The sequence below is a fragment of the Xyrauchen texanus genome, chromosome 23 (assembly GCF_025860055.1).
Source record: "Xyrauchen texanus isolate HMW12.3.18 chromosome 23, RBS_HiC_50CHRs, whole genome shotgun sequence".
Classification (NCBI taxonomy): Eukaryota; Metazoa; Chordata; class Actinopteri; order Cypriniformes; family Catostomidae; genus Xyrauchen; species Xyrauchen texanus.
The window spans coordinates 20,394,144-20,412,796 of NC_068298.1; the positions used below are offsets into that span (position 1 = coordinate 20,394,144).

The 18,653-nt window shown below is 36.8% G+C and overlaps 2 protein-coding genes across 3 annotated transcripts in view; one reads left to right on the top strand and one right to left on the bottom strand.

Moving 5' to 3' along the window:
• Positions 1–8,175: 8,175 nt before the first annotated feature.
• Positions 8,176–18,653, top strand: part of LOC127663287 (alcohol dehydrogenase class-3-like) — a 29,560-nt gene continuing 19,082 nt past the window's right edge. The window contains exons 1-2 of one of the 2 annotated variants that reach the window (XM_052154795.1): positions 8,176–9,099; positions 17,392–17,435. The gene's annotated coding sequence lies outside the window, so the exon portion shown is untranslated. Of the gene's footprint in view, positions 9,100–17,391; positions 17,436–18,653 lie in introns of those variants that run through there. The other variant, XM_052154797.1, reaches the window with a different exon arrangement.
• gask1b (golgi associated kinase 1B) lies at positions 9,083–15,537 on the bottom strand. Its single transcript, XM_052154792.1, has 4 exons — positions 14,224–15,537; positions 12,860–13,074; positions 12,489–12,715; positions 9,083–11,295 (listed from the first exon to the last, which is right to left on the bottom strand). Exons 1-4 carry the CDS (start codon positions 15,056–15,058, stop codon positions 11,097–11,099), a joined length of 1,476 nt encoding a protein of 491 aa, XP_052010752.1. The 5' UTR covers positions 15,059–15,537; the 3' UTR covers positions 9,083–11,096.

An 18,653-nucleotide genomic window follows, 5' to 3' on the forward strand; every position in this document is an offset into this window, starting at 1 on the left:
GTACACTAATGGCATCAAATATTTTATTTTAGTACATGGACATTCAAAACAATGTCGGAAATTGTTATTTATTTATATACATCTTACATGTTATGTTATGCTGATAGTGTCTTTTTCACTGTATTAAAGTTTGCATTCATTGTAACACTGTTTTGAACCCTTTGTGTGTACCACATTGCGGCAGGTGTGCCCCATCAGCACACATCAGCCCTGCAGGTTCCCGCACACCTGAGAATAATGCGAGAGAGAAAAAAGACGCAATGCACACATGCAAAGACCAAACAATAAGGCAAAGAGGGCACTCATTTTAAAATAAGAAGCCGGTTTGATCATAATCATCTCTTATGTCTCCCAGAGCACCTCCAGTTTGTGCACATAAAACCAGTCTAATGATCAACAAACTCATTCAGGTGATGTCTAATCTTTTCAGTGTAATCCTCTAATACATTTTTCCTGTTGTATATGACAAAGTATAGAGAAGGAGCAGGGTCACCAAATCTGACAGTACATTAGAGATTACTGAAACATGTTACCCCTCTTTAATTTCAACTAAGTGTGTCTAATGATCAACAAATTAATTTAGGTGATGTCTAACAAACATACTGGAACTACGTTTTTATTTACTCGAGCTGTTTGATAGAAAATGTTACACCTTTCATTAGGTCTTCTAGATTTTTTTTTGTTGTACAGATTCAATGTGACAACTGCAGCAGATGTTCCATCAGGCTTGTGTTGGGAATAACAATTCCCTTTGCCCAGCATGCATTCCACGTGCATATGAACAATCATGTATATAGACTTGAATTTGTATATTTGTTCCGTAAAAACAATTTGATCTTCAATTATTGTTAAAGTGGCATTATATTAAAGTTTTCTTTTGTATTGTTTTGCAGTGTGTATGTTTCTTACACCTTTTACCCTGTTCTTTTTTCAGGTGATGTAAAGATAGTTGGATCTAACCTAAATTATAAACAATTCAACTTTCTTATGAAATGAAACTGAAGAATCCTCTGTTCTTGCTCAACAGACTCAAAGTCTGCAAATGAAGCCTCCCAAGGGAATTTTTAACAATAAAAGCTTATTGTATTGGTTACAAATTCTTAGTAGGAATAAGCAAAGGTACAATATTAATGTAAAATAAAAATCAGCTCATACTCAAGCTTTTACCAAAGCACTCCCCAGCAATGTCAGCTGTAACATATAAGGGCTGTCATTGTCAGTTTCCTTATGACCCTCTGTCTAAACATGGTCATATACCACAGGAAGAAATCTTTTAGAGGACAACACTGAAGAGATTAGACATCACCTGAATGAATTTGGTAAACATTAGGCACACTTAGTTGAAATTAAAGAGGGGTAACAGTTTTCGGTAACCTCTAAATGACTTTCTGATTTGGTGACCCTGCTGTTTTTCTATACTTCATCATATACCATAAGAATAAATCTTTTAGAGGATAACACTTAAGAGACTAGACATCACCTGAATGACTTTAGTGATCATTAGACACACTTAGTTGAAATTAAATCAATATAATTTAATATTCAACTGTCAGCATTGGGGTACCTTCTTTTCAAAGACCAGTGTGGATATGTCATCAGAGTAAGTGTGGTGAATAGATGTAAGATGAAGAACAAAGACAGTAAGACAAACTATTACAAATAAATGTATTTTGTGCACAAACAATAAAAAACAGAATAATACAAGTAATTAAGAACAGGTCACCAATTTCGGCACAACACTAATTCAAGTATTGAATGATCTAATTACTATAAACGCAGTAATTCAATTATGTTTTTATTTACAGAAGCGTATTATCACTGCACATTTACTGTATATAATTATATTAAATGTGTTACTTTACATATACATTTTATGGGCAAAGACTTATTCATTTAGATTCAAGACTTCTAGACTTTTTTTATTATTATTATTATTTATTTTTCAAAAACAAAACCAAAGCGTTAATTAATGATGACCTTGAGAAAGGCATTTTTATATAATATTTTAGACTATTTACTACAAAGCATTTCAAAAATACATGTTCACGTGACACAGCACTTGAAGTTTGTCAATGTTACCTCAAAAAATTTGCATTTTGTTTCAACTGATTATAGACAACTATCCACTTCATCCAGCACTCTGTTTCTTCTCTGTGATTTCTTCTAAATGATCCCAAAACTGTTTTACTGCATAAGAAACTTTTCTTGACTCATACCTCTAGCTTTACTCAGATAGAATAATTTTTTGTGTACAGCCTACATTATGGCCCTTGTCTTCAGTCACTTGTTTCCCAGCAAGTCGTAATCAAGTCATGTGCTAACTTGTATATTGTTGTTCTTGGAAAATAACTTTAGCAAAAACTTAATTAGGTAGTTAAAAGGGTAGTTCAGTTCTCCCAAAAATTGTAGTTCTGTCATTCTACTCAACCTCATGTTGTTCCCCACATAAATGTCTTTCTTTCATTCTGTTAGGCAGAATGTTAATCATCCTTCACTTACACTTCTTTTTTTCCAGACAATAAAAGTGAATACTGAGACTAACATTTTGCCTAACATTTCCTTTTGAGTTTCACAAAAAAACTCTTGGGTTTGCAAAAACATGACGAAGTGCAGTTATGACATAATTACTGAAAATGTTAACAAATGAAATAAAAGAGGGGACCTTACTGCTAAATAAATTATGATGTTTATTGAATAATAATATTTATATAATAAATATATCACAATTATATTTAGAATATTATGCATGTACATCATTAATGCTACATATGGCCTACTTTTATATAAAAAATTGACTGTTTCAGATGGCAGAAAAATTATCTTTATTCATCAGGCAAAACTCCAGAGAGATGGAGATGAGAAATGTTACAGGTGCTTATCAGGACGATGAAGCTTCTCTTCACCTTGCTGTTGAGTAATTCTGTTAGCATTACACAAAAAGCATTTTTACTATTTCTGCCTTTTCTGTCAAAGGTGTTGTATTATGAGTGAGCGGCATGATTTGAGACAAAACTAGATCTCTTCAGTGATGCACGCTTGCGCTGACAGCTTTGTTGATTATGAACAGGCACGCTAGTTTTATTGTGTCACTTGCTTGCAATGATGCGGTATATGGCATTTTCATGTCGAATTAACTTTACATATTTTTTTATATTTGTTCTTTTATTTTTTAAGTTCAGCAAATATGCAACAATAAACCTTTCTTTGCTCACTGTGCACTCACACTAAACACGACAAGCGTCAAATGAGCTGCAGAATGCTGCATGAGAGAGAGAGAGAGAGAGATGCGTTAGTGCCTATTTACCAGAGCTAAAAATATTAATGAAGCTGTTAGAATGGAGAAATGTATATTACCTTGGCAATACTGATGACAGCGTCTATTGTGACTGGAACTGTTGCATGCATTTGTGGATCACTGTGTGTGGATCTGTTACGTGTATTTGTGGATGGTTGTGTGTGTGTGGATCTGTTGCGTGCATTTGTGGATCGCTGTGTGTGGATCTGTTAGGTGCATTTGTGGATCACTGTGTGTGGATCTGTTGCGTGCATTTGTGTATTGCTGTGTGTGGATCTATTACGTGCATTTGTGGATCAGTGTGTGTGTGTGGATTTATTATGTGCATTTGTGGATCAGTGTGTGTGGATCTGTTGTGTACATTTTTGGATCGCTGTGTGTGTGGATCTGTTGTGTGCATTTGTGGATCGATGTGTGTGTGGATCTGTTGTGTGCATTTGTGGATCGCTGTGTGTGTGGATCTGTTGTGTGCATTTGTGGGAGGTTTCGAGACTGTTTTCACTCCATAGGCGGGTGCCATTTTGGTCCATTCACTTGCATTAAATGACCTTTAGTGGCTTTCCCCCGGCTTTGCTTATCAGTGTCTGAGAGCTAAAAGTTTGCGTGCCACTAACATCCGTAAGCAGCGCCATCCTTGTGGCTGCAGTAGTACTGATTATAGAAAACAGCATTTACATTGACAAAATAAAAAATATTATTTAATATATAATATAATATATAATATAAATTATTTTAAATAAAAAATAAACACTCTTTTAAACAAAATTGTGACCATATATTTGTGTCACATATCTGTAAAAAAGAAGAAGATAATTGTTAATACAGAAACAAATTTAATAATATGTAATACCATTTAATAGTATAGATACAGAAAATAATACAGTACAGAAAATTATGCTGACCATACAGACCATAAGTCTCTATCATTTGACAGTAGATGGCAGTATAGTTTCATTTTAGTCATGTCTCGTTAAAACTTTTACTTTTTTAACCTTAAAACTTTTACAGTTTACTTCTTTTATGTAAAAGGAATGTTGTGCATTACCAGTCAATTTAGCTCAGGGCTTAGAGTAAGCATACCCTTTATCCATACAGCTGATGGATACCTGTTTTGACTTTTTATCCTGCTTAAGCAGTAATCCTCTTAACCTTGCTTTTGTGAGTGAAAACAGTTGAATATTAAAATTATACATGTTAAAGTAAACTTCTCAGACTTAAATGAACTCTGTTCTAAACCTTCATTATAATATATGAATTGCATGCATTAAAATATTTTTATATTGCTTGTTAAAAATGGGTTAGACGACAAAGTCTAAACTAAACTGTGAAGTAATGTCTCTTTACTCTCCCTGACCGGATATTTTTAACCCATTTGCTCCCAAGCTACCATCAGGTGTTGCCATTGTTAGGCCAGGAGACAGTCACTCATTAGAAAATAAATTTTATGGTTGGGACTGGGAGGCGCCAATACTACATCTGAGAGGGCTTAGCTAAATAAATAAGTACAAAATTCCATACAACAGAGGATTTTCTCAAAAATGGGATTGTATGTGTGGTTAAGAGTCCAGAATAAACAAGTCCCTCATTTGGATTCATGTTCGGAGATGCCATATTAAAAAGACTACATCACCCCAGTCATGCATTCACACACTTACTGTGGATTTAGCTTTTGCTGGTATATAGACTATGTTTGCCTTAAAACAGCAGAAGAGAAGGAAAGGTTAAGCTCAGCATGACTACACCAAGGTCTGCTGCTTCATTTCCTTTTGACCTCAGATGACGTTCAACATCAGGAATGGAGTTTTTGCCTCCCTGTCTCTTGTCCATCCTGCCACATTTAGCTGGCTGTCCAAGCTGCCCATTCCTGTTTGTCTTCCTGTTCGAGTAATTTCCCAGAATGTTAGGAAGAAAAAAATGTATGCCAATTTGCTCTTTGTAGCAACTCTCTTTCTTTATGCAGCTACTGATCAAAAAGTTTAAAGTTCACCCAAACAAGAAAATTATCTAATTATTTATGACTTCACCCCCATGTCATTCCGAATCCATATGCTGTTACCTTTTTTTAAAGAATTCTTCATGCAGTCCTTTGCAATACAATGTTCATAAGTTCACAATGGCCATGTCTGTGAAGTTCCAAAAAGGACAAAAAAAACACACACGCGCACTCACACATTTAGTCCCCACAATGTAGTATAAACATGTACACACATGCGCTCGCAAGCATTATACTGCAATTTATAAAAAGTATCTAATTTATTGGCAAAGTGATTAACACTTAATAGTTATCCAAAATCATCACTGTATTAGTTAAACAGTGAATATTACCAAAATTCGGTAAGCAGCTGCATTTATATATTTCTTTGACTGATGCTCATCTGTTTCAGTTCCACCTTCATCTTCAATGACCTCTGTGAATAAACAGTTTTCACAGTTACTGTTGGTAAATTTGACATTTTGGACTTGTTTCAAGATTAGTTTATGTTTGCTATAACATCCAGCAGCTGTCTTAAGTCTTGATTTACACACTGTTTCTGTCCCATTTGGAGCCAGTATAGATTACAGCTCCCAAATAGATACCCTCTGAACATGACCTACCTTCTCCTTTATGAGCTGGTACTTCAGCTGAAACAACTCATAAATCAACTGACACAACAATAAATAAAGGGTTTCATGCCTCTACATCACCCTTATTATGATACATCTATCAAAATGTGAGCTCTATCAACAAGTCAATTAACCACCAGCTCACACATTTGTGGTATTTCAGGATACTGACTGTGGTTAAACTTAACCTAGTTATTATTACACGATGGCTGCAGTAGCACTAGTCATTACTTCAGTCTATCCTCAAAAATCTCCAAATATTTTTTTAATTTGTGGTAGTGTTTGTCAGCTAAAGTATTACTTGATCAAGAAAACTTATATTTTTGAAAGGGCCGATGACATATCTGTGCATTTAATTTGAGAATGTCACTTCAGTGCTTATTTACAAGACTTATTTCGAGCTGTAATGGGTTATAAAGGGATGTTTTGTGTCACGTCTATATTTAGTGAAATGACATTGGCCCCTCATAACTGAGCAGTGTCTTTCTATAAGTCAAACAGAAGCACAGATGATTCAAATTCCAATGTCAGGCAGATGCTCTGGTCTGCTTTTATATCTGAACATGTGAATAAGTGGAGTGTGCTGGGTCCCTTAATCTGGTTTTCATGTGGCGTTAACCCCCAACGCATGGGGATAGAGACAGCTTTAGACAAAGCTTTTTTAAACATGTCAGAGACTATTCTCTCTCTCTTTCACACATACGCGTGCACACATGCACACACAAAGCCATGTACATATTATAACCTTACATGCATAGCTTATTTTACACTTTTGTTCCATGTGCATTCCTTTCAGGAAGACAAAGGGATCCATGGTATACTGTCAAGAGCTGAGGACAGAGTAAGCGTGATTCCATAAGACCAGGCTGTTCCTATCCATGCATGATTTTCTGTGGTTAGGGAAGAGTTAAATGGTTGTATCACACTGTTAGATCTGACAGCTGCACACAGTCCCCAAAGAGAGATTATTTTTGACAAAGTGAACAGAACAACTGAAGGAATCCTGGCTGTAAGCCTCAGGCGTGTTGTGCTGTTTTTACACGCAGATAGCATCTTTCCTTTCCAAGCTAAAAACCCATGACCAACATGCAGCTCAGCAAACTTCAACTGTGGCACAATTGAAGTGTTCCTTTATCTCATCACAGAGAGCGTTTTCAGGTTATAACATGCCCTAATGTGTGGAAACCCTTCGAGCTAAGAGATATTTGATTCAATCCCCCTTCTCGACCATCTGTAGCATCTGTTAAAATTTTGGCTTAACTAGAGCATTTTAATGTTGAGCAAGACTCGTTTTCCCAGATGAGTAACTGAGGGGGCTGTTCTCTTGTTATGTCTATAGCTTCATTCATGCTATGTTATCATTGCTTGTGTTCTAATCTAATGATTTTTACCCCTATTTTATTCTCTGAAACCCAAATACATCTTTCTGCCACCCAGCTGGGATGTTGCTGAGCTGATGCTGTTATTGCAACAATAAAATGAAAGAGACTCAGTCTGAAATACATTTCCATACTTTCACTCCATACTTTTCAAATGAAAGGACATATAATGCCCTGTAGTTTCAAAGTGCACAAATGCAAGATAAGTTAGGATGTCAACATCATAATGACATTCAAACGGTTCCCAAGAATAATTCCCCCATCTTTCATTTGTCACACAAACAGATAGTTCCGCCTCAAACTCACATCATTGGTTGAGCCAATGTTGTTTTGTCTGACTGGTCAGGAAAAAAAATAAAAATATAATATATATATAATTTGATAGCGCTAAGAAAGCAACAGTGTTACACTTCTCTGGAGAATAAACCTATGAATCACCATCATGTCATTCCAGATGTGTATGATTTTCTTTTATCTGCTGAACACAAATTGAAATTTTTTAAATAATATCTCAGATCTGTAGTTCTTGTCCTCTGCCACCCGAATTGAGGTGAGTAGCCATGCCACCACAAGGACCTACTGAGTAGTGGGAATTGGGCATTCCAAATTGGGAGAAAGGGGGAGAAATAAAAGGTAACAAGCTATGTTAGGCAGAGAAAGACAGAAATAGAGAAGAATTACTACTTTGATAGAGGGAAAATGGTGGTAGTGTTTTAGCACGTATACTGATATAAATGCCCCTTGTTGGGATGCAAAATGTCCAGAAAATCAAACCAGATACTTAGAAAGGAAGTACAATGGATTAAAAAAGGGGGTAAAGTGCTATAAACTATACATTGATGCCAAGATGTGTGGTCTTGATGTATGTTACCAGTAAAAACAGACATGTTTTAGATTGTTTAATCAGGCTGAAGAAACAGACAGTGATTCGATTGGAATCAAAGTGTCAACTCATAGGAATGTCATTGCACTTCACAAAAATTAGGCCATGAGCAAAATCTTTTCCCTATACACCAGGGAGAACTACACATGAAATGATGCCAACAGCATTGCTTTTTGTTTACAGTAAAGGAAATATCTATGATTTTGTATAAAAGAACATATACATTTATTTAGCAGACAGAGTTCAAATCTTTTTAGGTTAAACATGCTATAAAGTTGATTTGAGACAGCAACTGCAGTATGGAAAATTAGTTTTCATTAGTCAGCATGATAAACATGTGCATTTCAGTGTTTTTCTTGAAGTGTTTCTCATCATCCAGAAGAGAAGTAGCAATTTGACTTTCTGAATGACCTGATTTTGCCTGGAAAAGGAGTGTGGCAAGACACAGCAAGCCCACGCAAGGAGAGTGCAGCCAAACATTAAGTCATTTCACACTCATAAAAAGAGCCCTTGTGTGTGCATACTGTTTTTCTGTGGGACGTTATCACTTTCAAAAGGGGTCAATTTCTGCACTGGAAATTGGCTGGCAAACCAAAATGCAAATGAGTGGACCAGCCAAGAAGGAAACATGACAGATGAACTCAGATGCACTCTACAGAAGTATAGCTGCACTCACTAGACAACTGAACAGGCACGCTATACTGGTTCCAGGACAGAATGAAATACTGTACCCATATTAATTGTCAGTGACTCATCTGTGCTTTTCACAGTATTTAATACTTTGATAATTGTGAACATTTAACAACCTAAAAATACTGTGACTGTGGTGACATTTTTGTAAAATTACATTCCGTGGTTCCTTACAGGTTTTGCAGCAGTTCTGAGGTGAAATGCTCACTGAGTGGTGCTAAAAGTGAGTTAGACTTTCTCCTAAACAGGTGAGGTTAATGCTCTATTGAGTTTTAGGTTAACAAGCCCTCTCCCTAATCCTTTAATGTAACCAGTATTGTCATAAAAATCAAATATGTCATGGAAAACAGAATTGCTGAAGCAACCACATGATTGACACTTTGTGCTCATGTGTCAAGTGAAGTCCTTCGGGTTGCAAGTGCAACAACACTCTATCAGTTGAGCTACCACTCAATTTGATCACACTTGAATGCTTTTGAATGTAGTTGGTTATGTAATGCAAACGTAGGTTTCGCCTTATGTTATGCAATATAGAAAATGTCACGAGATAGCATTGTGTGTGGAACAGGGTGAAAAGTAAGCGTTTATGAACTGATAATCTGTCATTTTACTTGTGATTTGTGTAAAAGAGAATAACAGTCATTGTTTTTCTAGTGCCTGTAGACTTCATTTCAACTGGAAAGTGCTGCAAAATGTATAACAAGCCACATACAAATCATTTAGTAAAAATTAAGCTAAAGTTACGTGATTCTATGAGACCAGGTGGTATTTATATGGTTAACATGCTTTCTCAAATCTAGTCAAGTAATTTAATGCAAAATACTGCAGATAGCACACACAAACCTTAATCTGCAAAGCATTTACTATACTCCTTTCATCCTCCATCTCCACATATTTGTCACACATTTCAATACCACTACAATTAGCAATGGACTGATTTGGAACATTGTTTATTCCAGTCTGATTTATAAAAGCAAATAACATTATATAAAAAATAAAAACTTCTGAGAGCATACCGAAAACAACCATTTATATTAATAATTCTAATTTACCATCTTCATGATAGAAAAATCTTAAACAAGTGCAACATGACCAGGGTGATTTAACACTGGTGGTACTCTGGAACTGTCAGAACGAAACACCTCTATTGCAGCTGACAAAACACATGGATACACCGATTATAGCAGACATCATATTTAAAAGCAGAATTGCTGAGTGACTTAATATTGAGGCTAAATATTGCATTGATTACAAACTGGAATTAAAGCTGTTGTAGTTGTAAGTGATTATTGTATTTTTTACATTAAAGGTATACCAGTGAAAATGTCCCTACTACCTGACACATATCCAAGAAACAGGTTTCCTAGCATGTCTCTGAAGTACAGGTGTCCTGAAAAACAACACCAATCTCTGTGAACTGTAGTGACAACTGCTCTGTAGACAGCAAACATAATCTGACTGCTACTGTATTGTATAGACAATCAGAATTATTTGAGGAACTCTCTTCCTGTCAGTCACCATGTGAATATTGTCTTGGTTTGTGGGGGACTCTGTGTAGAGCTGTGATGAGGAGGGTGAGCCTAGGCCATGAGGGCACACGCCCAGGCCCCAATCGTGCTAATCAGCCAAGGAGAGCAATAAAGACAAGCCGGATGCGGACATGCAGCTGCTATGTGTGTGTTTATGTTTTTAAGTTTTCATTCAATATTATTGGAATGGTTCGTCCGGTTCCCGTCTCCTACTTTCCCATTTTAACCCCCCCTGCTACATTGGTGCTGAAACCCAGGAGTGAGGAGTCCTCACCACTGCCGTCCACCCAGGACGGAGGAGTCACTGCCGGCCGCCTGGACGCGGATGAATGGCCGCTGTCCCTTTTCTCTCTCCCAAACGGCCGAAATTTTAACCCATTTTAACCCCCCGTTACAAGAGCATTTAGGTGTACCATGTAAGGTTAGCACTATGCTTTATGTAATTATACAAACATTTTTTATAAAAAATTCAGTGGGACTTGATTGCATTTTCTTGCCCTACTGTATATTCAACTTGTGCTTACAAATTTGTGCTTACAAATTTACAATGTAGTGAAGTGCAGACAATTTTGACTGACAGAATTTAAATTCAGCAGGTCTTTGCATAGCAAACAGATGAAAACATCAGCATTCTTTGGGAACCAAGAGGATGATGGGTCGCCTTACAGTGTAGACAGAAATCTTGTAACCTGAAGCTTCATCTGTCAAGAATGTCATCAAGGTACCACTTTAATCCCATGGGCATTGATGTAAGTAAGCAAGACTTTGGCTCTTCTCTCAATAACGTCAATAAGTTTTTCAATGCCTTGACGACCACCCTGACTCTCCCAGTACTGCTGGTCTAGGAACAAAGATTGCAGGAGCTTTTCTCTGAGACGCTGAGATCTCAACACAGATACAGACTGATCTGGTAGCCTGAAATGAGGACGGGAAAATAATATTGTTATGCAATATAATTTTTTAAATATTCTCCAATCATAATACAATCAAATTAAAGTCATAAAAAAAAAGAAAATAACGATAATTCCCATCATTTACTTACCATTATGCCATCTTAAACTCACATGAAGATATGATTTATATCCATATAATGCAAGTCAATGGGGTCCAAAACTTCCAAAAGCCAAAAAGGACATAATGACAGCATAAAGGTAATCCATATGACTTTAGTGATTTAATCCATATCTTCTGAAGCAATAGAATCAAAATGTAACTCTCCTAGGCACGATAATGAGAGAAGCTCGATTGCAAGGCCCTCATTGTCGTGCATTGTATGGATAAACACAATTTTCTTCTTGAAAATATCTTTTATGTGTTCCACAGAAAAAAAGAAGTCATATGAGTTTGAGATAACATAAGGCTGAGTAAATTAGATAATTACAATTTCTTTGGTGAACCGTAGCTTTAATACTGATTATTACGGAATATGAGGAAATAATAATATAAATAATAAATAATTCTAAAACTCAGCCCAATGCTTACATAGTTTTCACAACCCCCTTAAACCACAAAGTCATGCTCACTGGCATATTGGTCAGGCTTTACACAGCCATAATGCATAGAATGTGCGAGCTATGGCATTCAAAACACAGTAATGGACATCCAGCTCTTCTGATTTATGTTATGACACAAGAGAGATTGCACTTCCACAGACTGAAATGGCAACTAGTTCCCAGAGGTATCACATTAGCAGTATTGCCAGCAGAATCCCTTAGCTCAGATAGCACGTGCCAGAATATTTGCGTATGTGTTTGCCTATGTCTTCAGTGGTGTTGGCTAACTGAAAATCTAAACTTGTGGCCTCACTGGAACTAATACTTGGGTGCATTTTGTTAGATTGAATTACAGTAACCATGTTGTCAAGAAATAACAAGAGATGAAGATACTCAAAATATGTTTTTTTTTTATTAAACATTATTGCCAACAGCATTTGAATGTTGGAGTTAATAAACATTTTGGTTATTATCCTCTCTTGTTCTTAACAGAAACTTGTGAGGTTTGTAATTCAATCAAATTATCTGCAACTAAATATCATGAAAGATCAAGTGATCATATCTCAACTTTAACATTCTTTGTGAAAAAAGTATGTTTGTACTAGTTTTACTGACTCTTTAATCCCCTCTAGTAGTTTGAAGTCCAGATTTTCCTCATCCCGGTCAAAGTAACCTTTGTTGTTAAAGAAAACCAGGTGGTGTGGGTCATGTCGTCTGTGGAATATATGGGCGAGTTCTGTGTTGTCCTTGTCTCTACATTCTTCATGATGACCAAGCTTAACACAGGTGTCTTCTGGGCGTGGCTTGAACCCACAGCAGTTACTATCTAGCCGTTCATAAATCTGTGAAGATACACAATGGCATCTAACTTTTGCTCTATGGTTTAGATTACCTACCAAGTTCAAACTATAATAATAATTTACTTCCCCATGAATATACAGAATGTTGCTTACAAGAAAGAAATTAATGAACGTGGGGTAAAGTACCTGCAGCAGGAAATCAAAAACTACCAACTTGCTCCATTCATGGTGGTGTATGCTGGTGCAGCTCCATTCTGGTTTAGGGGTGATGCCCCGATGCCAGCACTTGTACTTGAGAGAGGCTTGGTATGAGCCCCAGGTCAATCTCGCAGAGGGTTGATCTGCATCAACTACTGGGCTTATAGAAGGATCCCACAAAACAACTGGACAAGGATGACCATCTGAAACGAGATGGATATTTTGGTATAACCATCAACGTCAGCCATATAGCTTTCTCCATAGCAAGCAGCGTGTGATTACACTGGAAATTAATACTGCAAAAATAAAACAATCAAAGTATTTGTTCACTTACACTAAATGCATAAATTGCATTGCTAGATATACCAAATTATCAAAGTAAGTGGCATTTGCAAATATGATGTCGTTAGACCTTTTGTTCAGAACTGCACTTTACTTGCTATTTTTGCATTTACTTTAAACAAACTGGTCCGCTGGTCATTTAAATTAATGTATGCATGCAGTCAGTTCCCTTCAGTTTAACACGGTGTCTTAGTAGAATAACCACAAGTGAGTTTAGTCATCACATTAACCATGGTCCAATGTTAATTTGGCTCTTGGGACTGAAATTTCCTGAAGACTGACAACCATAAAGAACAAATTGTCTTTACTTTGAACTGTACATCTACTCTTTAATCATTTAAAACCTAACAAACTGCTTTTTATGATATAGTACAATCACAATTCTCAGGCAAAACATCATTCCTACAATAGAGTAAATGCCACTTGGTTTGATTCAATGACATTGATATATTTTAAGTGTGCCTAAAATGTCCAAATTCTTTTGGAGCCAATGTTTGTCTACATATGCTTATTCTCTATTAACTAAAAGGTGCACTCAGTAACTTTTTGCTTGTGTCATCTTGGATTTACAGTGACACCCAGTTGTGTGGATGCAGCATCATTCAAAATCAATTAAACCATTAAAGATGTCATTGTATAAATTTACTATTCACAATCAGCCATGATTCATAATCCAAGCATGAAGTGTCCAATAAAAAGACGGTTACTGAGATTAAGTGAGTAGCTATAGTATTCAGCTGGTCATGCTTTTCTAAAATGCCAGCCCCAATGAGGGCGCCCCCGCCCCATGTAGAATAGGCCTACTATTTTTTTTTTTTTTTTTTTTAAGATTACTGATATGATTAGAGTCCTCATCTCACGCGAGTACTCGTGATATTATACATGTGTTTCAAAATTACTAATAATTTCTTAAGGAGTAAAACGTTTTTAATAGTGGGGGGAAAAAAATACTGAATGCACCTTTAATGGAGATTAAATAATTGCAATACGTGCAAATAAAATAACAGTACCTCCAAGAGAGTGGAATCTTCTGCTGACTGTTGGCAAAGATCTGTTCAGTCCCAAGACCCTGTCTAGATGATAGGCGAAAACCTCGCTCATGTCCAAGGGTCGTTTGACAACACCGCGACATTTGCGACACCCATCAGTATCGTCCGTGCGATTTGTTACACTTTTAAATAAAATTAATGAAGAAAGCCCCCGAGGTGTCACTTCTTCTAAATGCGTTATTTTACTGTCGGCAAGAAAGCGCATGGCCGCTATGTCATCATTGCTAAACCATGGAGGAGCTCTTTGACTGTATATCCTGATGGCCGAATAATCACTGCCAATAAAACGGTCCAGTTTATTAAATGATTGCTCAGAATATCCTAATCGTTTCCATGATTTCTCATTGTCGTTTGTATTTTTGAGTCCCTCGTACTTGTTTGCTTTGTCCTGTTTGCTATCCTTTGAGCCCTGGTATCTCACTTTAACTTTCTTTCTCCGGAATTTGGGTCGAACTGTACCCCTGATGATGGCAGGCTTGTGCCGCTTAGACTTCAGCGTAATATACACCACATTAGACCTCGTTGGGATGAAAGATTCATTCGCCTCCCCATCAGTAGGCTCCTGATTAGTTTTACTCTGAGAAAACACACTACCAGTCCAGTGGTCGGGACGTTTGTCTTTGTGAGTAGACACATGAACAGTAAAAAACAAATACACAAAACACACAAGAGCTATAATCAAATATTTCCTAAAGGCGGAGTTTCTCCTACAGCAGTTACATACTTTCAAAAACGTTATGGAGCAATAAATCAGAGTGTCCCCGATATTTGCAGAACGAGTCGAATACGTATCCATTGGTATGCGTTTTACGCATGATTTAGGGGCCGTTCAATACGAACGCGTTATTGCGCTAAAAAGAAAGCTAGACAAAACAGAACGCAAGTGTCTCGGGAAGCGCGTTTAAAAGTGGACGTTCTTTTTAAACCCGACGTGGCGTCTAAAAAACGCGCCGCTCCTGCACGAGACTTTGAAAAACAACGAGACGCGGTCAAAACTCAACGGCCGTTTACATATTAGGTGGTATGCAACTCCAGACGCTCCGCTCAGCGCAACAGCTCCAGAATGAATGAATACAACTGTCCCAGTGTCGGATAAGCGGAGATAACAAACCCGAATTAATTGGAATGTCGCTTATCTACACTGCAAGTGAGCGAGAGAAATCAAAGCCGTCTACATTGCAGGTGTATAGGTAATCATTTAGAGTTCTAAACTTAATAACAAACAATCCTGTTTGATGTAGGCCTATCTGAAAATAAAATTCGGGTTGGTGGTGACAGCGTGGCTGCTCACAATAGGCTATTTTACATGGCCTTGGCCCAACTAGTTTCAAAACACCATGGTCCACCTTTTGTGGACCGTCTCAAACACAGGAAAGTGTCTCATTAACCAGGAGCTCTGTCAGGAAGAGCATAAAAGATAATGGCAATTCCACACGCGCTACTATGGAGAGACATGCATGTAAACAAAATCTGTTTTGACAAGTTCTGCTCTTGAATTTACCAGTTTTAAATCTATGAGGCAATAGGCTACATTAGGACTTTCTCCCACCCCCTGAACCTCATCCAATTTTCATTTTTAAAGAGTTGTGCCCAAACATCTTACACAATAATGTAACAACAACATATTTTTTTTTTCTTTCAAAAAGTGTTTAGGGTCGTTAAAGATCCGCAATATGTAAGTGTCACTTTTTTGCACTTCCATAAATATTTTTATGATTATTTCATATCTATTTAAGTTTACCATCACAGCATATGTTTTTGTTTATTAAAAGACAAATGTGTACTATATTCATACAAATAACATCACTTAGATTTCCTGTGAGACAATGGTTAATTACCAGATGCGTGTACACATACATTTATACATACTATTTCTTACTCAAGATGGGGCTGATGTTTCAGTGCTTCCTGCGTTTTACATTTCACATTGCTATTTGATGAAAAAGCTACCTGGAAGTAAACTATAGCAAGTGTAACACACGTATGATTTGACTATTGTGATTTTGGTGCATGACTGAAATCATGTTGTGATTTATCTATTTAGCCTCAGAATGTCTCTGAGAAAATACATGTGTTGCTTAGAAGTCATGTGTAGCTTGACATGTGTTTGACAGCCAGTTGAGTCTCATGTAATTTCAGTGTGGAAGTAATTAATCTTGTTCTAGATTTGTTGCATCATATATGAAAAATAAAACATCTTGAAAAATTGGACACCTACTGGGCATTTTGTAGATCCATTTGTTATAGATATGTGTCAGCCCGGGTAGCTAAAGACCAGAGTATGTATGGCAAAACACCCATACAAAGCTGGCACCACACTAGCAGACTCCAAACAACTCGATTTTGTCTGAGGGTGTTACACTTTCAGACTGTTTTGCAGAGATCTTGTCCTCTTAAGTCAGAGGTATGACATGCTGATTCAAAATTGTGGACTTGTAACAAATATACCAACTCTCAGCAACTCTCTCTGATTCCATGTCGCATGGAGCTTGCCGAAATACTGTAACAGGAGTACCCCGTGAGCATAAACAATTGTAATGTGATTTAGGGCATTTTCAGACCTGTAGCTGGCTTGATTAGTTCTGAAACAGGCAAATAGTTGCAATGTTGCTTTTTCTTCATCTTGATGATTTAGCTCAATATACCAGTTAAAATTATATATTTGAAAAAAAAAGTGTCAATGTGCACAAATATTAAAGAATTGTTTAAGTCATGGTTATGCAAAATGTCAGCGCATGGTTCAGAATGCACACTCCAATCAGAGGTTGCACTGCAAATATACATTATCCGACACATTGATAAGTTTAAGTTATATAATTTCCGTTGTGGTTATTTTGATCTGTCATTAGTTGCTTTTGCATTATTTCTGTATTGAATAGTACCTGTTCTCATGGTCACGGAGCTCTTACTCTCTCATGCATGGACATATACACACTGAAGTGTGAAGCCATTTTTATTTGTCAAAAAGTTGCTGATGCTATCCTACCCTGTCTGTTCTGCCACTTTCCACAAGAGAGAAGCAATTGTGCTAAATTATCACAGTAATTATTAAATAACTCACATTTTAAATGTGCAACTATATGTAATATAGTCGCCAAACTCAATGTCCATTTTTTTTTTGTGAATTAGAGTGACGAGCTGACCTACAGATTACTTCTCTGCAGATCCATCAGGTATGTTCATGTTTTTTTTATAGGGATATTGTCTGGTTCATTAGTCCTTTGGGTTAGATTGCATGCTCACCACATTCGAACCGCTCCACAGCACATTTGCATTTGGTCCAAGTGGTCTCAGACCGATTGTGTGGACCAGAGTGCAATGCTCATATATGTCTATACGAACCAAGGGAAAAAAAAAGCACCAGGTTCCAAAAAAAAAAAAAGAAAATGCTCCAAACGAGCCAGGTCTGTGATTCATGGAGTATCCCCTTGTGGCTTGCTATAGAACATGTATGTCCATATGCAGCTTTCAGTGAGTAAATAAATTATGTCAGACTATTAACGTTCAATAAAAACAGACTTTTGGGAATCCGCTTTGTCATTTTAGTGCAAGAAAAAATGCTTGGTGACAGAATCACTATGGATTACAATCAGCATTTTTGATTACATACAGGGGTTGAAAGAGTACTGAAAAATCATTCTCAAGTAGAAGTAGGCCTACTGTTACTTCCCAAAAAAAAAATTGTATGAGTAGACTAAAAGTAGCTGTCAAAAAACTACAAGTAAGAGTAAAAGGGTAGCTTTTGGATGTCCCATTATAATGAACTGTATCCCAGCTTTTAAAATAAATCACCTGATATACACTAGGGATGTACACGAGTAGTCAAATATTCATTATGCAATAATTATACGAATAGTAAAAATACTATTTGAATTTCGCAAAGTTGTGCTGGCCATATATACAGTGAGATGCATGTTAAATCCTGAGCACACAAACTAAAACTGCCAGTTATAACAATGCACTGGGTGGCGCTGTTGAGTGTGGACACAAGTTGATCACATTTGTTGAGCAAACGGTTCTATCAGTACATTCAGATGGACACCAGAAAAGCGGGTTATTGTGAGAATGTGGCTTACTGGGAGAAAGCTGGGTTCCTGTTTAAATGTACTGGATAAGCGGTGTACATTTTACTCTTGTATATGTGCAGCTCGTCAGAAAGCAGCATCCCCATAGCAACGTAATCCCCTAAAACATTAAATGAGATACAATGTTAACATGATAACTATTATCTGCAGAGTGTTTATACTCATCCTATACGTTAACTGCATCAGTCTACTTCATTAGCGGTTTCTTTTTCTTCACTTTGCGTGACCTTAAATACCTTCGTTCTATTCTTTTTTTGTTTTCACGTATTGCCTGTTTAAATATTTTTTTTAAAAACACAGGACATG

Coding starts and splice junctions, on each gene's coding strand:
- gask1b (XM_052154792.1), bottom strand. CDS start 15,058: ATGGATACGTATTCGACTCGTTCTGCAAATATCGGGGACACTCTGATT. Junction 13,075..14,223: donor AAGATTCCACTCTCTTGGAG/GTACTGTTATTT, acceptor ATCTCGTTTCAG/ATGGTCATCCTTGTCCAGTT. Junction 11,296..12,488: donor CTACTAGAGGGGATTAAAGA/GTCAGTAAAACT, acceptor TCCTCATTTCAG/GCTACCAGATCAGTCTGTAT.